General features: G+C 37.5%; 2 protein-coding genes across 7 annotated transcripts in view; one reads left to right on the top strand and one right to left on the bottom strand.

Moving 5' to 3' along the window:
* Positions 1–14040, top strand: part of CEP290 (centrosomal protein 290) — a 117489-nt gene extending 103449 nt beyond the window's left edge. For 2 of the 3 annotated variants that reach the window (XM_070409593.1, XM_070409594.1), the window contains exons 46-53: positions 244–408; positions 956–1078; positions 2201–2373; positions 6419–6560; positions 7889–7962; positions 8572–8669; positions 11594–11673; positions 13047–13683. In XM_070409593.1, the coding sequence (XP_070265694.1) occupies positions 244–408; positions 956–1078; positions 2201–2373; positions 6419–6560; positions 7889–7962; positions 8572–8669; positions 11594–11673; positions 13047–13277 (1086 nt within the window). In that variant the 3' untranslated portion in view covers positions 13278–13683. Of the gene's footprint in view, positions 1–243; positions 409–955; positions 1079–2200; positions 2374–6418; positions 6561–7888; positions 7963–8571; positions 8670–11593; positions 11674–13046 lie in introns of all 3 variants that reach the window. The other variant, XM_070409595.1, reaches the window with a different exon arrangement.
* Positions 12330–26419, bottom strand: RLIG1 (RNA 5'-phosphate and 3'-OH ligase 1). Of its 4 annotated transcripts, XM_070409598.1 has the most exons (8): positions 26206–26269; positions 25658–25932; positions 22575–22692; positions 19759–19854; positions 18700–18816; positions 16885–17082; positions 15492–15661; positions 12330–14233 (listed from the first exon to the last, which is right to left on the bottom strand). In XM_070409598.1, exons 2-8 carry the CDS (start codon positions 25664–25666, stop codon positions 14045–14047), a joined length of 897 nt encoding a protein of 298 aa, XP_070265699.1. In that variant the 5' UTR covers positions 25667–25932; positions 26206–26269; the 3' UTR covers positions 12330–14044. The 4 variants fall into 4 exon arrangements, with proteins under 4 accessions (XP_070265699.1, XP_070265697.1, XP_070265700.1 ...); XM_070409596.1 differs by lacking the exon at positions 25658–25932 and having other exon boundaries at positions 26206–26419; XM_070409599.1 differs by lacking the exon at positions 25658–25932 and having other exon boundaries at positions 16885–16953; positions 26206–26419.
* Positions 26420–26753: the final 334 nt, after the last annotated feature.

Raw genomic sequence — 26753 nt, 5'->3', positions numbered from 1 at the left:
ACTTGACAGCTGCATGACTTTAGGAATATCAAATCTTTGACTTTTAATTTTCTTGTATGTAAAATGAGAATTATAATTCTCAGAGGGTTATTATAATGTTAAATTGAAATAATATAATCTTTGGCTTCAAATGTTAGAAATCAATAATATGAGTATAATAATGAGCTTGGTATGTTATTATTACTTTATATTATATTCTCTAAAATATTTAACTTAATTGAAAGTTAATATATTCTTTTGTAGTCCGGCAGAAGTGGAAAGACAATCCCAGAACTAGAAAAAACCATTGGTTTAATGAAAAAAGTAGTTGAAAAAGTCCAAAGAGAAAATGAACAGTTGAAAAAAGCATCAGGAATACTGACCAGTGAAAAAATGGCTAATATTGAGCAGGAAAATGAAAAGTTGAAGGTAATATTTTAAATATGATCATTTGTATGGAATATTTTACTATTATAATTTTTATTAATTTCTAAAGGAAAATTTTAAATATATTCCATCTACATAAATGGCTTTAATGACTGCAGGAGATATTTTGCACATACAGAAAAGCTTACTGGAAATAAGACTAGGGGTATTTAGAATAACTACTTGATCATTTTATTATTTCAAGACCAAAGGTTCTTATTCTGGCAGCATAAAATTAATTACCTGTATCTATTTTCAAAAATATAGATGCCCCTAAGTCCCCATCCTGGGATTGATTAGATTCCTCTGGGGTGGGTGCTACCATAGGTATTGTGATTTAAAATTTTTCAAGTCATCAGTTCATTCTAGTGTGTATTAGCAGGGTTGGGAACCTATGCTGTAGATGACTAGTATTAGATAGAAGACTTTAATTATAATTATGTCAAATATTATCTTTGCAACTACTTGAATTAAGTTTGATAAGTTTATAAGATCACCTTTTACTGTATTTCATTGTTTTAATAATGTACAGCTATTTTTTTATTGCTAGGCTGAATTAGAAAAACTTAAAGCTCATCTTGGACGACAGTTGAGCATGCACTATGAATCCCAAACCAAAGGCACAGAGAAAATTGTTGCTGAAAATGAACGTCTTCGTAAAGAACTTAAAAAAGTATGACTTTCATTAGGGATTATAATTACTTTATGTTAATTAACTAATACATCTTGGAAAAACTGAATGAAAAAAGTTGATGACATGTTTATTCAAAGTAGTTACTAAGGCTTCTGTGAATTATGTTTTTATTTTTGCCATCCTTTCATCATGAGGAATGTTGAAAATAAAAACTTAACAAATTAAGAGAAAGTATAATGTAGAAGCTAGGATTTAAATCTTAGCTGTCATTTATTAGCCATGGTAACTAGGTTTAAGTTACTAACCTATATCCCTAGTTTCCTCATCTGTAAAGTTGGGAATAATAAGTATATCTGTTTTACAGAGCTGCTGTAGGGTTTAAGTGAGTGACTTTTTATACACATGACTTAGAACAATGCCTACTGTGCAATAAGATGAGTCTGAAACTGTTTTGTTAAATGAGCAGTAAGATTCCTTTCGAAGTAGCAAAATATATTCTTTGCCCGAACAAGTAGGTATTATTATTTATATGGATGATCTAGTGAATAAATTGAAATTAGTATTTTTAATGTTTCCCTTTTTTATTAAATTTATTGGGGTGATATTGGTTAACATGATCATATAAGTTTCAGGTGTGGGTTTCTATGTTACTAAGATCTGTATATTGCACTGTGTATCTACCACCCAAAGTCGAATCTTCAGAGTGATGCTGTTCTTTGAACACGGGTGTTTAATAATGGAAATAATCTGTGGTACTTAAACATAATATATGCATATGGGTAGATCTCTCAATTAGAGTCAAAACAAAACATATTTTTAATGTGTAAAGACATAAACTATCCATTATTCTGTAAGTATTATAGACAACGATGACAAACTTAAAGTAACCAAACAAAATGACAAATTTAGAGTAGCCACTAGAATTAAATACTTGTAAATATATTTTTCTAACCCCATTTAAGTGATCTGTTGTTCTCATTATTCTGATTATATTGCTGTTTTAGAGTAAAGAAACATGGGATTTTTATTGGAATTTTAATCAGCATTTAGAACTCCAGATTATTTTTATTTTCTAATTTATAGTGATCATTTTGAATATATTGCATCTGTGACAACAGTGTGACATTTTGTCATAATATACTAATTAGCTCTTAATGACAGGAAACTGAAGCTGCAGAGAAATTGCGGATAGCCAAGAATAACTTAGAAATATTGAATGAGAAGATGACAGTTCAGCTAGAAGAGACGGGAAAGAGGTTACAGTTGGCGGAAAGTAGAGGTCCACAGCTTGAGGGTGCTGACAGCAAGAGCTGGAAATCAATTGTTGTTACAAGGTACAAATAAGTAGTCTAAAACTAACACAATTGAATTAGTTCTAATTTTGCCATTTTAAAAGAATATGACACTATTCTGATTCACTTAGTTCTTTCCTGATGAACTGTTCGGTGGTTTGTTTTAACATGATACTTATTCATTTTTGATCCTAGCATTGCCAGAGTCTTTTTCTTCCTTCAACTAATTTGGGTGGCAGGGCCTGGGACAGAGCAGAGCTGAGCTGGGCTGAGCTCCTGGAGCTGGATGGGCATCTGGAAGCTGCTGTCAGCCAGGTGCCTAGACTGCTATGCCAGCTCCTCCTGGGCACTGCTTTTGTCCAGCTTACTCAAGTATAAGCCAGGCATAATTGAGCCGTTTTGTCACAACCTGTGGCACGCTGGTTCTGGGCCGGGCTGTCATTCTGGCATTGTATTCTGTGCAACTTGTTCTTCAAATAACCCCAACAGATGAATTCAGCAACCGCTGTAGTGTCTCACTGGCCTCTGCTCCCTTTCACTTGCTTTTCTCCTACTTCGTGAACCTTTCCTACAAGTATGTGTGGTGCCTGACTGTCAAATAAACCTTGTGGCTATGAAAGAGGTGGTGGGAATTCACAAGGAAACATTCCTGTGTGCATTGCCACTGTCACCTCAGTCGTTCATCATGACTGATGAGTCAATAAAAGGCTTTGATGTCAATCTCATTTCCAACCATAAGCAGCTGCTTATCCTATATAATAAAATCACAGTATGCAAATTGTCCCCTCAACTGGGAGTTTGTCTGGGAGTTCAGCGAGGTGGCGGGGCCAGCCAGGGAAAGGGAGGGACTACTGGCCAGCAGCCGGCAACCACTCGGGACCCTACCAGTGTACAAATTTCATGCACTGGGCCTTTAGTAATTTTACAAAAGCTTATTTAGTAATAGTACAAAAGAATGGGCATTAAAGTCATCCTGTATTACTTGTGTTCTTTATTTCTGCTGGCCCCATTTCAAAGGCAAACACATCTTTATCTTCCCGTATTTGTAGGGTTCTTTATGTCCATGCATCCCTAGTTTCCCTTTCATTGTTTACCTTCTATTTAGGATGGACTTGATGAGGGATGGGATGGCAATCACCTCTCCTACAACCAGGATGGAAGCCTTAGCATTGTGAGGCTACACGTCCCTTAGTGGACCTGCACTTGGGCCTTGTCAGCCAAGTCTAAGGAAAAAAGAAGGTTATGCAGGTAATTAGAGGGCAGCCCAGGTGGCCAGGCTGTCCTGGTGAGGGGTCCTTGGTTCCTGTCCTAATAGACTGAGAAATCAAAGCCACTCTTCCCCATTCTAGCCCTCTCTTACTCCTGTCAGAGGGCAAGTGTAGGGGCTAAATGAAATAACGTGTAACAGGATAAAGGGGAGAAGGTGTTTCTTCTTTTGTCTGCTTGGACCCCAGCAGAGGCTCTCAATCAGCAACACTGTCAGTTGATTTTTTTGGTCCTTTATTTTATTCTATAATAATGTATGGGCTCAAGGGATTTTGAGTTGCTTTAAGATGTATTTATTCAGCACATATTTGCTCAGTACCTGCTACATGCCAGACTCTCTGCGTTTTGTTTTCCTAACAGGCCTACTTTGCTTAGTTTCCTTCAGAGAACCAGGTAGCTTCATGGAGAAACACCTAATTTCACTGTGACCTTAACTGCATTACATCTCTTCTCTGTGAGATCAAGTTTTGTATCTATGAAAATGATAACCCCTGTCCTTCCTTTTCTAAAAAGGGCTCTGTGAGCCTTTAGAGAAGATTATTAATGTGAAAAGGGTTTCTGAAGTTCATAAATATTTGAGAGGGGTGGTAATATTTAACTGAAGATGACTTTGCCTTTTAGATTGTGTGTTTAATCTGAGAACAGTACAGGTAACTGAGCATACTCTAGGCCAGTGGTTGGCAAACTCATTAGTCAACAGAGCCAAATATCAACAGTACAATGATTGAAATTTCTTTTGAGAGCCAAATTTTTTAAACTTAAACTATATGTAGGTACATTGCTATTAACTTAATTAGAGTATTCCTAAGTTGGCCTTTGCTAAAAACGTCCTCAATCTGATTGAGGTACGTTCGCTGAGGTCAACCCCTTCCAACTCTCCCATCCACACTCGTCTTGTATACTTGTTTCATTTATCTCCTTTTGTTCATCCTCTCTATATGTCCAAACCATCTCAACATACAGGGCACCTAAAAAAATGTTTCATTTTATAATAATAAAGCCACCAACACAAAATAATTACAATTCTTAAATTGATGACAAAAATACCTGTAGGATTTGCAGCTGGTTGGAAAAATACAGGTAACTTTATTTTCCGAGTAGGTACTTTTGTCACCCTCGCGAGATTTGAGGAGCGACTAGCACTAACCACTGCACAATGAGGCTGCTGACTGACTGGCTCACTCAACTCGTGCATGAATCGCACGCGCCATCCCTGCACTGTTTATCCCGTGGCCCACCTGTGCCGCGCCTCCCGTCGCCCCACCAACCGACCGACACCCCCCACTTCTTCTGATGCCACTTCTTCAAAATAGACTCGCCCAGGCCGAAAACCGACTTCTACGCATGGGCCACGAAGTTTCAATCGCACTGTACGTGCGCGCCCGCACGTGGCATTTTGTGGAAGAGCCACACTCAAGGGGCCAAAGAGCCGCATGTGGCTCTCGAGCTGCAGTTTGCCGACCACTGCACTAGTCATTCAGTAAACCTTCTTGAAAACTACATAGTAGAATCCACTTGACAGAAGACTCATTTTGATCCTTGGCCTCTAGCCTCTCTAAATACACCAAAGAAATTGCTACAGTCTGTAGCTGGGATCCATGTCAGGCCTTATACTGACCGCTGAGACAGGCTGGGTGATCTAGCCCTAGGCGATCAGAGAAGGCCCCTCTGATTGGGTGGCATTTGAGTAAGAAAATTGAATGAAATGAAGAAGTGAGCTTCTAATATTTTACCACTTTGGTTGATAGTCTTTGTTAGGGTAAGAACATTGCCTTCTAATCTGAGTTTCTAAGATTTATCAAAAGCTTTTGGAATGTATTGAGATAATAATTTTTCTTGCTGTACTGGCCTTACCTGATTTTGTTACCATAAAATTCCTTCTTTTCTCTAGAAAAGTTATAATATTATAAGCATTGTCTCCCTTTAAGGTGTTATGATGTGCTTGTAAAACCATTTTGGCTCAATGTTTTAAAATTTTTTATTGGCATTTGGGTTTGTTGTCGTGTGTTTTTTTCTGAACTATTTATCATTTCTCTAAAGGTTATGTATCTATTCAGATTTTTATAAGCTTCATCCCTCCCCATCATAGGCCATTTCACTCATCCATGCTTTTTGCACATTCTCTCTCTTCTCCCAGCAGTGTCCTGTGTCCTTTTGATTTTGTTCTACCTGGATACCTTTTTGGTGTGTGTGTGTGTGTGTGTGTGTCTATGAAATGCTTTAACTTGTGATCTTTAACTATATTCATAAGATTATCCAACAGCCCAGCCGGTACAGCTCAGTGGATTGAGTGTAGTCCCACGCACTCAGAAGTTGCTGGTTCGATTCCCGATCAAGGCACATGCCTGGGCTGCAGACTGGATCCCTAGTAGGGAGTGTGAAGGAGGCAGCTAATCTATGTTTCTCTTTCATCAATGTGTCTTTCTCTCACTTTCCCTTCCTTTCTCTGAAACCAATAAAAACATATTTTTAAAAAAGGAATATCCAAGAATATAGAATTTGATATTCTAATGAATTTTACTTTTAATTTTTTGTTTTGTGACTGAAAAATATATTTAATATTTTACAGTGATCAAATTCAAGCTCCACCCTTATTTATAACCTTGGGAAACACCTAACTTCTCTTTTTTAATTGGCCTGTCTGTTAGTTATGAGTACTTACTGTCAGCTAATGCTAAATAAATAGGTAGGAAAAGGTTTGACTTAAAGAAACAATATAATAAGATATTCTTTGTTATTTTTAGTGCAATAATTTGAACTGTCTTAAATCAATGAAATTATTTTCCGTGTGTACACCTATTATTTTCCTTTATATTTTTAGAATGTATGAAACCAAATTGAAAGAATTGGAAACTGATATTGCCAAAAAAGCACAAAGCCTTACTGATCTTAAACAGCTTGTAAGACAAGCAACAAAGAAGGAACAAAAAGTTAAGAAATACACCGAAGACCTTGAGCAACAGGCAAGTAATGTAATTTTTATTTACATGATAAAATAATGTGTTATATCTCAAGCCCCTCCTTGATATTGTCTAATATAGCTAAAAATGAACTCTTCACTAATTCCTACCCTGGAAGGCGCATCTAAGAGAATGACACCATCATTCACCCATTTGTTTAAGCCCCAAACCTTAGATCATCAGCTCCTTTTTCCCCCACACACCTCATATATTTTTCATAAATCATGTTAGCTCAGTTTTCAAAATCTACCCCAAATCTGACAATGTCTCAACACCTCTAACACTGCCAGGCTAGTCCAAGCAGTTCTATCACACCTGAACTATTCTCATAGTCTCCTAACTCAGTGATGGCGAACCTATGACACGCATGTCAGAGGTGACACGCGAACTCATGTTTTGGTTGATTTTTCTTTGTTAAATGGCATTTAAATAGATAAAATAAATATAAAAAATATAAGTCTTTGCTTTACTATGGTTGCAAATATCAAAAGATTTCTAAATGTGACACGGCACCAGAGTTAAGTTAGGGTTTTTCAAAATGCTGACACGCCGAGCTCAAAAGGTTCGCCATCACTGTCCTAACTGATCCCCCTGCTTCTACTCTTGCCTTGTTTCGCCTTCTCCCTTCCCTGGTCTATTTTTTCCACATAGTTTCCAAGTAATCCTTATAAAGCATAAAGCAAATATAGCAGTCCCATCCATAGAATCTTCCAATGGTTCCCCATTATCCTGGAGTAAAATTGTAAAGTTCTTCTCATAGCCTGAAAGGACCTACATGGTCTGGCATCTGCTTTCCTCTTTAGCCTCCTCTTTACCTTCCCTTCATCCAGTGTTCTAGCCACATTGACCTTTCAGTCCTTTGAACAAACCAAATTCATTCAAGCTTCAGGGCCTTGCTCTTCTTTCTAGTAAGATTTACCCAAATATTCCTATAGCTCACATCTCTGTTGAAATGGAGCTTAGACCGTCCCTAACCCTATAGTACCTTCCATCACTCTTTATTCTCTTACTTTGGGTTATTTTCTATCTGGTACTGTTATCCCCTCACAGTACACACTCATTGTCTTTCCTCACTAAAAATATAAGGACCATGGGAACATGGAGCAAGGGACTTTGCCTGCTTTTTTCACTCTGTGTCCTCTATGCCTTGGACAGTGCTTGGCATGTACTAGTTAATAATTGTTGAATGAACACTGAGAACATGATGGATGCATGCTTGTCTGTGCTTTTAAAAACCCAACTTTTAATATTACGCTTTATTGAAAATATATCTTTATAAAATCTCATTTTCATGTCTAACTTAGTTTTCTAATTTTTCATTATGCCCAAAGATTGAGATTCTCAAACATATTCCTGAAGGTGCTGAAACAAAGCAAGGCCTTCAAAGGGAGCTTCAAGTTCTTAGGTACGTTATCTCTTCATATGACAACTCTTTTCTTTTTTACCTTTTTATTTAACCAGGTTTACTATATCTAGAGAGTAAGATTTTTCAACCTTGCTATCTAAGAGGCTTATCAGCCTTATTTTATCCTCCTAATTCCAATCATTCTATCTTTTATATAATAGATGCTGGGAGAAAAATCACGGTAAACCAGGTCCTAATATAAGTATCATTTGTAATGTAGTTTAAACTTTCTTAGTAGCACAGACGTTAACTTTTCAGAGGCAAATACTAACGAAAGAGTGGGGCGGGGGCGGGGGGGGGGCGTGGAGGAGGGGGGGAGGGAGCCTTTACTTCCCGGGTTCTGAGTAGCCTGCTCTCAGGAGTTCTCCCAGTAGGAAAACATCTCTTGGAAATAACATCAGGTCAGATGTTAAGAAAAACATGAAGACTTTTGATTCCATGATCTTTCTTTAAGAATGGTAATATTGCAGCAGGGAAAGTAAATGAATACCTTTATAAATGTCAGTGAGTTCTAAGCACTGTACATTATGGTTCATAGGAAATGCCATATATTTTGTGGAACAGTGTTTTTGGGTTTTTTTTTTTAATAACATTACCATTGTGCTCTAGATTAGCTAATAGTAAGCTGGAAAAAGAAAAAGAAGAATTATTAATCCATCAGACAGAAGTACACAAAGACCAAGGTGGAGCTGAGAGCACCTTACATGGTAATGTATTTTATAGCATACTTATAGCATGTTAGGTAACTGACGTTTTGAATTAGGGTTTGCATTTTTTGTTTGTTCACAGGTTTCTGATAACTTTCTTCCTATAAAGTCAAATCCCAATGTAAGTTTTGTGGAGCTATCTCTTCCTCCGTGCAATATTATTCCCATCGAGCCCTTAGCAAGTACTTAAATGTTTTTCTCATTGTGTTCCATTTGGTGTTACAGATTTAATCAGGATAGTGCTGAGTGATGATTGTTGCTTCCAGTTTTTAAATATAGGTCATTTTAAACCCTCTGACATGTTTTTCTAAATGTTATTGTAATCTTGTTAATTTAAAAACTACATAAACTGCATGTATAAGTAAAAATATTCTTTTTTTCCTTTAACAAAGTTATGTCTATCCTTCTACCCCCTTCTTTTCTCATTCAAAAGTGACTACTAGTCATTCCCCTATTCATTTGTGCTTATGTATATATGCACATACACACACAGTGAATAGTTGATACTTACTATTTGCAGATTCTGTATTTCTGAGTTCACTTACTCACTAAAATGTATTTGTAACCCCAAAATCAGTACTCAAGGTATGTTGTGAAAATAGAGTAGTAAAAAATGTCAGACCCACACTTTTCCAGATGAGATCCAACAAGATGCTCTGCATTCTTATTCAGCTTTCATACAGAGATGACCAGAGGATGGAGACAGTAGCGGGCAGTGCAATTTAGGGCCAGAAGCTAAGGTTCTGGGGCCAGCTGGACTAGGTTTGAATCCCAACTCTCACACTGGGTAGTGGGGCAGCCTCAGGAAAGCCACTTGGCACTTCTAAACCTTTTCTCTTTTGCAAAAAGAATCTACCAGAATGTTTCCATGATTTAAGATTATAATCTGAGATATATGTATGTTTAGATATAGGTATAGAATATATTCTATTATCTATATCTATATATATAAATATATATATATATATAATTTTCCCTTAAGAGCAATGGTTCAATATTCACTAATTCATTGTGTTGACTTTATAGACCATTACTGTAAATAATGAGAATCCATCATTTGAGCTGTATGTTTGACGCTTGATGGAAATGGCAAATTCTATGCCGAAGAATTATACCAATTAATATCGGAACCACATGATTACTTCATATAGCTTATTCACAGTCTTCTTGCTACTTTGTATTAAAACTGTCATGTGGTATGAGTTGTACCAGACACTATGCTAAATCCTTTATGACCATTTTATAATTTATAATCCTGTATGGTGGGTACTATTGTCTCCCTTTTCCTGTGATAAACAAAGTTGAAGAGGTTAAGTTACCTGTCCCCAGGGTCACAACAGGTAGAAAGTGGCAGGGGCAGGATAAAACCTGAATCCAGGAAACTCCAAAGCTCCTCTTTATTTCCTGCCATTGACCAGTATGCCGCTTTGTCACTCGGTGACTAAAAGTACATATAACCTCTCTCTCAATGGTATCTCTCAAAGCAGCTAGCTTGGTGTAGTGGACTAGATACAGTAAACCAAAGACCTGGTAATGCTGTTAATAGGCAAGTTCTAAACCTGTTTCCTGAAAGGGAATTTCTGACCCCCATATTGTATTTCAAAGATTAAGGCTCAAAATCAAGCCTTAACTGTTATGGAAATTAGATTTTAATATAAGTGGTCATTAAACTAACTTTTGAAAAGTGCTACACATTACCAATCAATGTAATATATAGCAGCACACTGATTAAGACAATCTTCTCAATACAGCATCCCAGTGATTAAGAATCAATTCTGTAAAAAATCATTAGCACTTTCTGCAAAGGTGAGGGAAGCTTTGAAAAGTATGATTTTGCTCTGCCTTCCAAAGGAAGATGGGTTCTGCTATTTCCATGAAAGGGTTGAGGAAAATATTTCCTGTCTCCAACTTACAATTAGAGGACCCTTTCATAGGCACATTATTAGAATATACTTCTTATCCCATTCATAAAAATGTGTTTACTGCCCATTATTTTCCTAAACATTACTGCTTTTTTAATTATACCCTTCAATGGTTGCAAAATGACCACATGATACCATATAGGAAGTGTTTAATTTAAAGAAAATGTTTTCAGAAGACAGCAATTACAGCAAAAATACCATTTGCCCATTGATTCTCATTATAAAATTAGACATTAATTCTGGGGAGGAAATCCATAAATTAAAACCCTTATGCTGTTTTTGTACTTACCTTTTCCACCTAAGTATCAGGACTTATTCATGTTTGTGTTATCCATCCTGCCTAGCACATTTTCTATATGGCAATTACACAGTAATTGAGTAATGACCTACATGGACAAGCCAATGCTGCTAGGTAACGGGCAATTTGAGCAGCTTATGGTTGTAGCTCTTTACCCAACAGTCTACTTATTCTCCTGTTGTACTTTTAGTACTTAACTTTTCTTGGCTTTAGAATTTTTTTTTGGAAAATAAGTTCCTTCCATGTAAAAAGTTAACCTCACTCTTTACATCGAATATCTGGCAAATGTTTTTTTCTCTTTGCCATGAAATTATATTACTTAATAGAGGTAACATATAGTATTCACAGCCTAAAGTGTTTAATCCATAAAATGCAACATTTCTGGGCTCTACTTTCATAAGTTTTCTCCTTATTCTCTAAAACAAATCCCTTTATCTTAAAGGGTTAATCCCTTTATCTTAGAGTAGGAAAAAAGCTGGGTCTAGTTAATTTATATATATATGTATGTATAAATTAGAGGCCCAGTGCACGAAATTCGTGCATGGATAGGGTCCCTAGGCCTGGCTGGCAATCAGGGCCGATCGGGGCCTTCCTTCATTCCGTGCCACCTCCTGGTGGTCAGAACACATCACAGCAAATGATCAAACACCCAAGGGGACACTTTGCATATTAGCCTTTTATATATATAGATTTTTTTTTGGCAGATCATGATCAACTAAAGGAAAAGATAAAGGATCTAGAGACACAGCTGAAGACTTCAGATCTAGAAAAGCAGCATTTGAAGGTACTATATCTAATTATAGTATTACTAGAGGCCCGGTGCATGAATTCGTGCACCAGTGTGGTCCCTCAGCCTGGCCTGCGGGATTCGGCCCCAACCGACACTCCGACATTCCCCAAGGGATCCTAGATTGCAAGAGTGTGCAGGCCAGGCCAAGGGACCCCACCGGTGCAATCAGAGCCAGGGAGGGACATGGGAGGTTGGCCAGCCAGGGAGGGACCATAGGAGGGCTCCAGGGCATGTCCGGCCCGCCTTGGTCAGTCCTGATGGGCCAGACCCCAGTAGCAATCTAACCTACCGGTTGGAGCATCTGCCCCTGGTGGTCAGTGCACATCATAGCGACTGGTCAACTGTCTGTCCCCTGGTGGTAAGTGCACATCAGAGAGTGGTTGAACGGCAATAACATCATTAGCATATTACACTTTGATTGGTTGAACGGACGACCTGACACTTAGCATGTTAGGCTTTCATTATATAGGATAAATGCTTTATGAAAACAGCTGCTGAAAAGTTTTATGGTCACCATGTTTGAATTTTAAGTATGTATCATAAAAGTTCCTGGGACTACATTTTATATTTGACCTTGACATTGCAAAGTCCATTATATTCAACTGTTAAAAAATATATAAGAGCTACCAAAAAAACTGAGATAAAACAAATAGGATTAAAGAATAAATTTATTTTTTAATTGTCACAAATATAGAGCTCAAATATTTTCGGTCACATTGTGAACAGTCTTTAATTTCCTTTTGAAAATCTTTTCAGGAATAGTTCCCCTCCCTTAAAAAAGATATTTGCTATGCTTTATGTCTTTCAAGAATCTGTAAATAGAATAAAAGAACATGATATGAAAGTTCACTAGTGATTATTGGCTATTGTAAAGCAATTGCCTCTTCACCAGATGTATAGCTCTTAGCTAGGCAAGAAGTCCTAGAATTTCCCTGATCATAAATATATTAGAAATTGACCATTATTCATTACAAATTACATATTTGTAAAGAAAATATAAATGAAGCCTAAGCTAAAGAATGTTAACCAAATGCTGTGAATAGCCATGTCTTTTTGCTTGCCTCACTGAGTATCTGAGAGTATGCTTTTGGAGAAAGATGAAATCCACCTCTAATTTAAGAGCTAATAAATTTTAGTCAAAGACTAGGACATAACTTACATAACAGGTCATTTGATTTGGCATTTAACAAGTTAGTACTTATACGGCACAATAAAATCTTATTAACAAAATCTTAATACTTCAGTCTTTATATTTGCTATTCAGGTTACTTTGGTGCTCATGTTTATAATTAAATCTCTTTAGTTTAAACCTAAGGAGTGTATTATATACTTATTGATGTCTTTTAAAGACAATATATTTCTATTAGGAGGAAATAAAAAAGCTGAAGAAAGAACTGGAAAATGTTGATCCCTCATTTTTTGAAGAAATCGAAGATCTGAAGTATAACTACAAAGAAGAAGTTAAAAAAAATATTCTTTTAGAAGAGAAGTTAAAAAAACTTTCTGAACAATTTGGAGTTGAATTAACTAGTTCTGTTGCTGCTTCTGAACAGTTTGAAGACGAAGAGGGAAGTCCTGTCAATTTCCCTACTTATTAAGGGCCAGCTATAATTACAGTTTTTATTTAACTATTTACAAGTCTCTGACCTACATGATATCCTTTCCAATACCCTGTACCTTTACCTGAATTTGAAATTTTAGTAAATAAAGTTGTATGAAATTTTTAGCACATTAGAAAAGTATATATTTGAAGATTTCTTAAAGTTATGACTATCAAGTAGGCAATGAGCTACAGTGAACTTCTGTACATTCATAATGTTTTAAGTTTTTAAATATAAGAGTAACAATTTTAACATTTAAAATTGGGGTTTTATATTCTTACCTATTTATATAGTGTCACGGTTCTTAAATTTTATATGTATTTATAACTTGTATATATATATCTATATATATACAATAAGGCTGAGCCATATGTCTTGTTAAATGTTAAGCAAAATTACATTAAACTCAACTTAAAGTATTTAATTTTGAAAGTAAATGACCCAAAATTGTTGGTTTCATTGTTGTCTTTAAATTACTACTCAGTTATAGTGGACAGAATCCAACCCTTTGTACAAGCTGGGGAGCTTACTATTACTTACATTTTTAAATCCAGAGGTTAAAATTCATTTGCTGATTCTAAATAAGACTTTGACTAGATATTTCCAACTGGAAAATTCATTTCTTCAAATGCTAGAAGACTAATTTCTCCATTAGTCACTGAACAATAAATAGGAACCTTGAGATATTTTCACCTTTTACACATGGCAGAATATTCAAGATTCAAGATAACACAATAAAGCTAGTTTTTAATTATAATTCCAGTCTATTCATCAAGTATTATATCTTTGAGCCTACTAAATTTCTGATGATCTATTTTTGAAAAATGATTAAATAGACACTTAGTATCAAAAGCATAGTCACGTTTGTTCAAGTTCATGTTAATAATAACAGGTTTTGAATTCATGTAAGTATCTGGAATTGGCCAGCATAAACCAAGATGATGGCGATGGACCTAGAAAGAGAAAGGAAGGTATTAGTTTTAACCTGCATTTTCTTCATTGGCTTAAAAATATTTATTTTGTGTGCCTACCATCTTCCAGGCACTATTTAAGGCTCCACTTTATCTTACCCTTTATTTTTTTCATAGCTGCTTCTCCCCCTGACATATTACCTATCTGTTTATTATCTATCTTCCCCATTAAAATGTGAGCTTCATGAAGGCAGACATTGTTCAGCTGGACTTCGTATTTCTAGTACCTGGAAACATAAATGAGGGGCTCCAAAAAACTTAATAATAGTCTTAATAAGTTCAGAAGCTAACCAACTGTGGGTAGGGAGACAGTCTAACCAAAGGGACTATCATGTGACAGAATTGTGTATATTTTCTCTAAAATTATTTAAATATGGTTAGAACATATACAATGTGGATATGTTTGGGATATGGGGGTGGAGGCAGTTCCAGAAAGTTGAGTAGGGGCCAGATCATGAAAAATCTTAATGTCATTAAACAGTTTTATGCAGGAAGTAACATTCTCATTAATTTATAAAGAATGAAAAGGACAGGAATAACACTGAAAGTTAATGTTTAAGAGGGTGATATAACAACTCAAGTTATGAATCTGGGCTTAAATCCAAATTAACAACGAATTGGTTGGAGAGAAAGATACAGATTCAATAGATCAGAATCTTTAAGAACTGATAATTGTATGTATGAAGGAATGGAGAGTGGCTGCAGTGAATTGTTGGAGTCAGGGAGTTGATATAACTAGGTCCAGTTTTGAACATGAATTTTAAGAACCTGTGAGAAATCAAATAGTCAAGTCCAGGAGACAGACAGAAAGGACACAAAGTATAAGATAATTCATTCTGTATATATTAACTGACCCTTTGCACTTTCTAACCAACAAACTCTATAACCAAGTAAGTTTGGGAAATGCTGGATTAAACAGGATTAAATGCTGTCATTACAGAATGTCTCAGAGCACACTAATATGCAATATGAATTTCCAAGAAGGGAATATGTTGTATGCAGGGTTTTCCAGACATTTCTATCACTTTAGTTCTGAAGCACATCTAGAACAACCGATGCCCCACAGAACAAGTACACTGGAAAACACTATCATATAAGAATGGTGGCATGTGAGATGAACAAATTAAATTTCTTGAGTGCACCATCAGAATTACTGCAATTGGTAGAAAGCATTTTAGTGCCACTTCTACTTTGAGGAATATAAGAGGACATAATTCCACAAGCTGTTTTCTGCCATTACCTTGATTAAACAGCCATCATTGCAATGCCATACTATTCCTTCAATTTTACCCTCTCTGCAACCTTCAAACCAGGACAACAGATCACTGTGCTTCAAGGTAGGTAGATTTCTTATTTGAAATGCTCCATGTGGTATAAGAAGATGTAATGGATGCTTCTTGCTTCCTAACCCTAAATGATAAAATCTTGCCATTAGCCATACAAAGGTTTCAAGAAGAATGAGAACATTTACCTTTCCAAATAAAAAAGCCTTTTAAAATATTTAAGAATAGATTTACCAAAAAGTTTAGTTGGTTTCCTTGCAGAGAGATATGCTGCAAGCACTTTCACTCAAAAGTGGCACCATATCCCATTCAATTTAAATTCTACCTTTGTGCACTCTATATCAGGGGTCCACAGACTGACCTGTGGGCAAAATCTAGCCAGATGCCTGTTTTTTATAAATAATGTTAATGGAACACAACCATACCTATTCATTTAAGTACTATCTATGGCCTGTTTCAGAGGTATGGCCCATAAAACCTAAATCTTTCCTATCTGGCCTTTTATAAAAAAGTCCACCAACCCCTGCTCTACGCTCTACATCATTTGCCACATTCAACTCTTATTCAGTGTTTGCCAAACAGCCATGCCAAATTACTTTCTTAGCTTCTTTCTGCCAAAGTTTGCTTCTGATCTTTATATAGGATTTTGCCATTCAAGTTGCATGGTTCTTGGGTCTGTCTTCATCCATCCCCTTGTCAACAATGTACTCCATAGTGCCCTTGGGACTTTTACTCAACTCATCATTCAATGCCAATTCTTTATTCACTTTACACTCAGCTATTAATTAATGCTACACTAATTACCTAGTCATGAAAAGCATACCATGATTTTCATTCAGCTCAGTTCACCTAAATTTTAAAAAGCAATGAAAAGTTACACTTGAGGAATTACTACCTTTTATAGTTTTATAATGTTAATATAGGAAAGAACAAGAGGCTAAACATCAACATTTTGTACTAATAAAACTATTAGTTAAATTTCTCCATGGACATAAAATTAAAATAAATAGCTATTATCCTAGGCCAGTGGTCGGCAAACTCGTTAGTCAACAGAGCCAAGTATCAACAGTACAAAGATTGAAATTTCTTTTGAGAGCCAAATTTTTTAAACTTAAACTATATAGGTAGGTACATTGTTATTAACTTAATTAGGGTACTCCTAAGGCTTAGGAAGAGCCACACTCAAGGGGCCAAAGAGCCGCATGTGGCTCGTGAGCCGCAGTTTGCCAACCACGGGTCTAGGATAATAGCTATTTATTAGTCATTTCTCTGTGTGTGTAAGTTGAACCTAGGTTCTCCTTATAAATGAACTGCTATAACTACAACTGAACAGAAAAAGGCTTTACTCACCATATGGGTTTCCATTAATATTCGTTCCTATAAGCTCCAGCGTCTGTTCTAAAAGGTCTGATAGTGGCACTGCAGTAATTTCCAAAAGACCAGAATCATCAGGATGATGCTTCAGTACCAGGGCTATTTCAAATTCATAATTAACTACAGAGGAATGCCAGCAATACTGCTTGTTGTTTTTCTCCACTGGTACCCACCCTATCATTTAAAGAAAAAAGTGGGGTTTTTTGGCATTGTCTTTCTCTGCATTGAGACAAGGTAATTGTTATTTTTGTTGTAAATTTTCCATATTTTCTGGATATTGTATTACAGAGTCACTTTTAAATTCAGTAGAAATAACAGTTTTACTACTTTTTAAATCATACTAATTTTTTAAATTATAAGGTTTCATTTTGATTCTGTTGAGAAATTAACTTGATTATTCACTATAGAGCACTCAGCATTTTTACTAGAAAATCTTTCAATAAGAATTGAGCACCGAAAAAAAAAAAAAAGAATTGAGCACCATTTTAAGACATAGAATTAAAATCCTTTTTTAAAATTAAGTTTTCTACCTTCTCTCATTTCAGGGACAACAGACATATGCACTTAACTGTTCTACAATTTATTGTACTGTCTCCATATTTACTGAAAAATGTTTGATTCACACTTATTGACTGTTACTACTTTTCCTATCCTAACTTCAGTTGCTAGAATAGAGTTCCTCATTGTGCCTGCTATGACATACACCATTGTGGCCATCATATCTGTGGCTGTCGTTACCCAAGGTTACTGTAATAACCTTTTTCTTGGTATACTAGTCTCCAGGAAAACCCCCTCACCCCCGCTATTTTTATCTTAGTTCCATTAAAAAAATGTAAATTTATAATCTTCACGATAAACTTCAAATTCCTTTAGAAGGAATACAAACCTTTTAAGATCTGAGCCCATTCCACATCTCCATCCTCAAATTTTAAAATTGCCTCAAATGTCATACGCTCAAACATTCCAGCCAAAATAAAGTGTTAAATAAAATTTCCAAGACTCCACGTGAGTTTGCCTAAGTAGACCCCCCCACTCCCCTTCCTTTCAGCTAACGTTCTGGTTCTTAAGCTTCAGTACAGATGTCACTCCCCTTACTAGTAAACCTCCTCTAGCCACCACAGATTGGAATAGGAATTCTTCCTCTTTCTCCAACTGTAACCTGTATACCTTTTCATTTTGATTCTTAAATCATAGTGTTATTGATGGATTTCCCCTCATGTCTACAAGATCCTCATTTTGTATTACCAGAACCTAAGAGTACTTTGCACCTTACAGGTACTCGAGAGATGCCTGTTAACCTGAACCTTAATCTGGGGTATCTTTCTACTCACACACTTCTGCAAAAATTTTCCCTTCTCTAGTAAAACTATTTGTGGGATATTTATTTTCACCTCCCTTAATTTAAACAGTCTTCTAGGACCTTTGCAAAAAATATACACATTATTATCCCCAATTAAAAAAATAAAGGCTTAATATCTCATTTCAGAAAAGATCAATTATATTATCTATCCCGACAACTTCAGGGCTATTTCCACTCAACACTTTATTTTCACAGACTATAGGTAGTAAATTGTCCATCTTAGGATTCTAAACCTGAGAGGACATTCTCTATATGAAACATCTTTGGTATAACTGTTACTTAACATATATTAGACTCAAATTTTATGCTGAACAGATAAATACTATGAAAAAACAGATTAAAGTTAGATTCCATAATTTCTGATCAAATGGATCTTTTATTCTTTATACTAGTAAACACAAAACTGCATTTTAGAAGAGATTTCATGATACCAGGAATGTGTCCATTTTCATCAGGCATCGGATTTCCATTTAATTGTTCAATTTCCTTCGCTGGTATCCAGCACTCTGGAACAGGTTTGAAGTCCTCCTCGACATTCCAAAAAAATTCTAAAAGAATCAGATAATCTTATATGTGGCAGTACTTTAAAAATAAAATGCCGCAAAATTTGACGTGGGAATAGCTAATAATCCCCATAATATCAGGTATCATATAATTATTCTCCATTCATTATCTCCACAATCTGACTATACTTCTCAGGGTTAGGGTACTAACACTTCAGCTGTTCAATTTTGGATACACCACCATTTGCAGATACAGGATAACAGTCTAACTCAGTGGTTCTCAACCTTCCTAATGCCACGACCCTTTAATACAGTTTCTCATGTTGTGGTGACCCCCAATTTCATTGTTACAAATTGAACATAATTAAAGCATAGTGATTACTCACAAAAACAATATGTAATTATGTATGTTTTCCAATGGTCTTAGGTGACCCCTGTGAAAGGGTAGTTCGACCCCCAAAGGGGTCGCAACCCACAGGTTGCCAATGTTCCTGTATCTAACTAAAGTAACCAATGTTCCTGTATGTGTAGATTTATGATGAATTTTTAATGCACTATGAGTACATATATAGGTAGGTTATATATATGAATGAGTAGATATGCAGTGATGAGTACCTATCAACTTATATATTTAGAGGCATTTTGATTTAATAATTAAAAATATTAATAATCCTTTGAGATTTTTTCCTGTTTTATAAAATTACATGGTTGTCTCTTAGGCAGACAAAATCAAAATGTATTTCTCATAATATATATAGTAATTTGTATGTTTTAATAAAATTGACTTATGATAATGAAGAGTCACAGAAATGTTAGACATTTAAAAATACTTTTCAGGGAAATTCTTTTACATAGAACAATATTCAATTCTAATTTTCTTTTTCCCCCAAAGTACTTAAATTGTATAGAAACAACACAGCAAAAAATAACTCACACATTTCAGCTAATAAAATCATGAAAGGCTGAAGAAAAAAAAGACCTACTAACCTTTTGAGTTCTGTTTTGAATGTAGAAAATTTTTAAATCTTTTTTCAGCTAGTTTGTTAGGTTTTCTATCTAATCGAGCCCACAGATATGGCTGACCTAAATAAATAATAAAAGGAAAAGAAAAATATTAGGAGGAAAACTTACCTTGAAAGAAATTTCTGAATAAAATTTTCAATAAATAGTAGGGTCACCTTCTCCAAGAGAAGCAACCCTAGAAGCCAAACTGAAATAAGCAGACCAAACAGACACATCCTACCTAGCAATACCTGATATTGTAAGAAGACTCCAAGTTTTGGTTAAAGAATGATGGGAAAGCCCAGCAGACATAGCTCCGTGGTTGGACGGCGACCTATGAACCAGGAGGTCACGGTGGATTCCCGGTCAGGGCACATGCCCTGGTAGTGGGCTAGATCCCCAGGGTGTGGCGTGCAAGAAGCAACTGATCAGTGATTCTCTCTCATCATTGATGTTCCCATCTCTCTCTCCCTCTCCCTTCCTCTCTGAAATCAATAAGAATATATTTTTAAAAAAATAATGATGGGGATGAGATAAAAATGAAGTATGTGACCCTTTTATAAGGCCATATTTATTATAACTAGCATTTGTGAGAAACTGAAGCTACCTCTATACTAAATAGAAATATGACAGGGAGACTAATGAGTTGCACCTGGTCTTGGTGAGACTCCTGGAGGACTCTGCTACTGAGGCTGCTTAGTTAGCTGGATGATGCTTTTGTGACCAGCAAAACACAGAAATCCCCAGCTGGGACTCTATTTTGGATTCCCTGTTTTAAAGTTTTACCCTGTACACATCAGGGATTCCTGATTTGAGGGAGTGTGCCCTGTTGGAGCCTGGGGTGGGTGGGTGGGTGCGGGGGGGGGGAGGGGGGGGTGCGGGGGGGACACAACAGGAGTTTTCACCTGACCTCTTCTGACCCTTTGCTGTGAGAAGGTTTGGGTTGTGATGCACATCCTTACTTTTAATACCCTTGCTATATTATGGATCCTCCACCTGTAATAAACTGTGAGCTGTAAGCACTGTCATTACTAAGTTTTCTTTAGCAAACCTTATTCAACTGCTACCATTATACATAATCCCACATAACGATGCACAGTGAAGTTTCTTAATATTAATAGAGAAGAACTTGATTAAAATTATACTGTCATTTCTGGTTGAATGGACCTTTGTTCTTTTTACTAGTAAACACACAAAAAATTGTTCTTTAAGATCATTACTATAAAAACAAACAAACAGAAAATAACAAGTATTGGTGAGGATGTGGAAAAATCGGAAATGTGCAGTTGGTAGGAATATAATTGGTGCAATTTCTATGGAAAACAGTATGAAAGTTCCTCAAAAAAATTAAAAATAGAATTATATGATTTAACAATTCCACTTCTGGATATATACACAACAGAACTGGAAGCAGGGTCTGAAAGAGATATTTTTTACACCATGTTGACAGAAGCATTGTTCCTAATAGCCAAAAGATGGAAGCTGCCCAAGTGTACATTGATGGATGAGTGGATGGATGTGGTATATACATATAATGGGATACTATACAGTCTTAAAAAAGGAAATTCTGACATATACTAAAACACAGGTGAACTTCAAGAATGTTATGCTAAGTGAAATAAGTCAGTCACAAAAAAGACAAAAACTGTACGATTCCAGTATTTGTACTGAAGGTACCCACAGTAGTCAAAATCATACAAAATAGAATGTTGGTTGGCAAGGACTGGAGGGAGAGGAAATGGTGAGATGTTTAATGGGTACAAATTTTCAGTTCTGGAAGATGATAAGAGTTCTGGTGAAAATAGTAGCACAACAAGGCAAACTGTACACACCACTGAAGTGTATACTTGAAAATGGTTAAGGTGGTAAAATTTTATGTGATGTGTATTTTACCATAATTAAAAATGAAAAAAAAAAACATTTCAGAAGGGATTTCCTGATACCAGAAATATAATCAATTTTCATTTAACTGTCCTATCTCTCTTGCTTAAATTGAGAGGTAATTTTACCATCCAAAAGAAATTAAAAAAATTATTTCTCTTTCAATTTGAATTTCTACGTTTTTTCCAAGTACATTAAAATAAAATAAATCAGAGACATTGTCAATAATAGTGAAAACAATGAATCAGCACTGGGATCAGCTTTAAGGTCAGACAAACCTAGGTTCTATTACCAGTTCATCCATTCATTAATTATATGGTACTAGAGGCTCAATGCATGAAATTTGTGCGAGGGGTTGGGGGAATCCCTCAGACTGGCCTGCACCCTCTCCCAATCCGGGACCCTTTGGGGGATGTCCAACTGCTGGTTTAGGCCCGATCAGTTCTAAACTGGCAGTCAGACATCCCTCTCACAACCTGGGACCCCTTGCTCCTAACTGCCCGCTTGCTCGCTCCTTACCGCTTGGCTCGCAGCTCCCTAACGCTGCTATGGAGGCGGGAGAGATTCCTGCCACCACTGCCGCGATCGCCAGCCGTGAGCCCAGCTTCTGGCTGAGCGGCGCTTCTGCTGTGGGAGTGCACTGACCACCGGGGGCAGTTCCTGCGATGAGCATCTGCCCCCTGGTGGTCAGTGCACAACATAGCGACCGGTCATTCTGGCCATTCCACCATAGGGTCACTGGGCTTTTATATATATAGATTGGATAAATTGCTTAAGTTCTCTGAGCCTCAGTTTTCATACCTGTGAAATGGAAAGCTTATTGTATAAATTAGAGATAACATGTACAAAGCAATTATCAAATTGGATGGCCCTAAATGAGTATTAAGTAATAAATAATATTTGTAGAAGTTTTATTTTACCTTTGTAGGTAGTAACATAACAACATGTTCCATCCACTTTTTCTGTTGGAATTGCACTGTATATATCTGCATCTAATGCCTTGTGACTTACAGTTTCAGTTGCCATAACTTTAAATGTCTTAAAAAAGAGAGAGAGAAAACTGGTTTAACAGACAGCACCTACACCCTCATACATACTCTCACTTGGAATGTTCTTATAATTTCACTAGTTCTAAGGAGCAGTCTGTTTATCTTTAAGACAATTTAAAAATATTTTGTCCATGAGGTTCCCAGGAATCAGTCCCTCCTTTCTGATATCACAGCAATACCTGTTTTTCTTTTTTTGGTTAATAAAACCAAAGGATATTTTTTCCAGTGCTTTTTAGAGCAAGTGAAAGGGAGAGAGAAGGGAAGGGGAAAAAGAGAGAAGCATCAATTGGTTGTCTCCCATACCCATCTGACCCCGGCTGAGATGGAACCTGCAAGCCAGGTAAGTGCCCTTGACTGGGAATCGAACAAAAGATTCTTGGTGTGCAGGCCAACCCTCTAACCAAGGAGTCACACCAGTCTGGGCAATACCTGACCTCCCACACAGATTATTAATTGTTCACGTTTCTTTATCCACCATGATGAGCTTGACACCAGGAACTATGTCCTATGCAGGGCTGCATCCTTAGCAAAGGTGTTCAGTATGTTCAATCACTTGACAATTATTTGCTAAATACCTCTGAGAGCTAAGCATTGTTTTTGGCCCTGGGAAATATAGAGGTGAACAAAAAAGTACCTGTGTGGTGGAACTTCATTTTAAGGAGGGAGACAACAGTGATAAAATGCAAAACACAATGCTAGGTCTGATTAAGTGCTAAACAGAAAAACAAGCAGGGGACCTTTCAGCGTTATTAGGAGTAAACAGCACATTTATGACTTTTCTACTATCAGGAAGACTAGCCAAGAGCATCAAGAATGGAGGAAAAAAACTGTTTCCAGGGTTCCTACCAACTCTTCTGTGTCATTTTTCATTTCTGAGAAAGGTTTATGCCACTTTTTCAGTCTAAATTATTTGATGTAACATTCATCTTACATAATGTGAAAAAACACTGCACAATGTAAACACTGCATTCATGTGTGACAGACATCGATGTGTTGTTCCACCCATCTATGCTTCCATTGGTTGGTTCTTGTATGTGCATATGTGCTCTGACGGGGGAATCAAACGTGCATCTCTGGGGTAAGACACTCTAACCAACTAAGAAGCTACCTAGCCAGGGCCTGAAGTAAATGGGGAGTTTATTCCTAATTTATGACATAAGTATCAGAGGATATCAATCTAACCTGTGGTGGTAGAACCGAGGTCTGGCCCAGTAGTGTGCATTTATGTCTACATTTATCAAAGATCCTAGAGAAGAGATCACTGTGCCGGTGGAGCTCTTGATTACAAACATTCCTTCCATAATACAGTACCTACCACTATAGACATCTCCAAAGGACAAATAAGATAAAAAGGGGTACACAAAGCTCTCCTTCTTTACTGCCATTAAAGACTGTAAACTAACTAGAAAAACAAGGCATGTGTGGATAAGAACTAAGTCAGTAGAGTGATCCTCTACAATTTTGGGGTAGGGTTAATGTCACAGAGATGATCTGATTCAAAAAATTAAAAATTCTGGAGGTTATCTCGGTAGAGTACACAGCAAAACTAGAGACAGAATTGTGCCTAGAGTGCTCGCAGGATAAAATATAGACAGAATTGTGCCTGCTGTGCTCGCAGGATAAAATACAGACTTTGCTAGAACAGAGACTTCACTTTAGGTGATTAGAGAGTAGATGGACTGGGCCTGATGAACAGGAAGCCTTGAATTATAGTTAAGGATTTGTATACTATGCTGTAATTAATACTGTGAGCAATGCTATAAACTACTCTTAATTGCAGAGGGAAAAAGAAGGGGCTCATTTTTCCTGGTGGAGGAAACTCTCATAAACTACACTCCCTGCCCCACCTACCAAGTTGAGAATCACAGCTTGAGTGAACCATTATTCAGGATGACAATGTTTCGCATAGATTGGGTTTGTTAGGAGTTAAAAAATAAAAGCTTGACAACCCCTGCTACAAACATTTAGTAGTAACTGTGAGGTTTGAACTAGAAAAAAGCATGATGATCATTCTTGGGGCAAGAACAATTAGGTAGTACATAATACATAAACATATTAAGACTATTAACAACAAGTGACGACAGTGGAAAGCAGACTAGAAGGAGAGGTTATACGTAAAAAGCATCAAGGTGAATGGAAAACTGGCACGAAATGACTCCAGGGTTCATTCTTCAATTCAACAGATGTTTATCCAGTGCCCACCATGGGACCGGAAATAACATGGCAGTGTCGGCCTCAAAGGTCCTTTAGTCTGGAACACAGGAAGGCCGGTGGGAATAATGTCAGGGGGCTGGCTGGCGGTCCATGAGCAGGCAGTGCCCAACTGATACCTGGTGGGGGTTCTGCTATCAAGGCTTTGCTATACACTAAGGAATGATCCTCATACAGATGAAGCATGGCAGCAACCATCTCGGGTAAAAATTGCTGATTGATATTTTAACCCTGCTGTTCTGGCTTCTGTAATTATTCACTTGCTAAAATAACAGAAAAGTTATTTTGATTTTCTGAACTCATATAAGTTATCCCATTCCACTGAATACCCCATTGATTGTAGTCTTACTGGTCTTTCAAAACACATTCCTCTGCACCTGGATACCAGGACAGCACAATTACTCTAAATTGCCTCAGTGGCTCCAGATAACGTGTTTCTGTTAACTCAGTGGTCCCAAGTCCTGAAACTATAATTAATCTTTGTGGGTAACTAACTTGCTCAATCCAAGCTTCTATAACAAACTGCTTTTTGCAAACCAGGTTCCTCATTCCAAACCTAGAGATGTAATCGACACCGCTGTGGTATTTGCCTATATAAGTCTGATGTTGCGGCCAAGGGGGCACTGCGAGATTTGGAGCTGCTTCTCCCTCGCAGTCGCCGGCTTCACTGATTAAATGACTCACTGATTTGATATTGCGCCCTGTGCGTCACTGGTGGGGACATTACAACACAGGTTACTCACCTGATACATCAGTATTTACTAAAAACGCTCTAGGTGTCAAACTCGGTGCTGAGAGAATAGCAAACCTTGAGATGGGAACCCCAAAACTGAAATTAAGCAGGTAATTGCTGGGACAAGAGTCTGATCTTTAGTGACCAAACTAGGCTGGTTAGACCCGGTAAAATAAAGCAAGTCTTCTAAAAACGCCACGCTGTCACCATCCTCTTGAAAAGAGGTAAGGCTTGCACTGCGGTGATTACGTAAACACTTAAGGAGTTTTCCCCGAAAGTAGTAACCTGCGAAGGAAGGAGTATGATTAAGATGTGGGGTTCCCATTCACACGCGAGGGCAAGTGTGAATCGCCTGACCAGAAAAACTCCCTTGCAGAGTCCCCCCCCTTGCAACACAGAAGGTACAAAGACCTGGAGCTCGGAACTCACACCTCCCTAGCGAAACGTGCAGGAAGACGCCAGCCCACAGGGCGGCTCCACTGCGTCCGAGCGCCCTCCCGCTCCCGGGGCAGAAACGCAGCCGCGCCGCGGGGAGAAGCGCGCGGCCGCCCCCGCTACCTGATGCTCCCTTTTGGTGGAGGGCTCCTCTTTCACCTCCGTCACAAACACGCACGGCATTTTCCGCTGCACGGAGCCCAGGCGCCTCATGGCGGGCACGACGCGCAACGCGAGTGGAAAGCGTGCCTCGGAACAGCGACAGGTCCCTGCGGGGAGAGGCGGCAGCAATAGCGCTCACGCCACACACTGCTCACGCCCAGGCGCAGCGGCGGCGGCGGCCACCTACTGAGCGTGGGGCGGGTACGTGCGCCGGAAGCGTACCTGGGCGCGGTGCCTTCTGGGAGTTGTAGTGCTGGAGCCGAGACACCGCCCCCTGCTCTCCCACGTGTTTCTCCCGGGTTCTTGAAAAAACAAAGATCCGTTTGTGGGATGTGTGTACTTAACTACGCAAAGTAACCGACGATATTTATGATAATTAAATAATATCAAGTTTATTAGTAACGAATCATTTCAATGGCGATTTAACACCGTTCTGATGAAACCTACTTGCCTGTTCTCTTTAATAAGTTCCTGGGGGAAGCACTGTAGAAGATTAGAAATATCCAGAG

Source organism: Myotis yumanensis, unplaced genomic scaffold, assembly GCF_028538775.1.
Source record: "Myotis yumanensis isolate MYYU_CA2020_CCGP unplaced genomic scaffold, mMyoYum1.0.hap1 SCAF_3, whole genome shotgun sequence".
Lineage (NCBI taxonomy): Eukaryota > Metazoa > Chordata > Mammalia > Chiroptera > Vespertilionidae > Myotis > Myotis yumanensis.
The sequence above is the reverse complement of the archived record's forward strand: the minus strand, read 5'-3'. Positions and strand labels throughout refer to the sequence as shown.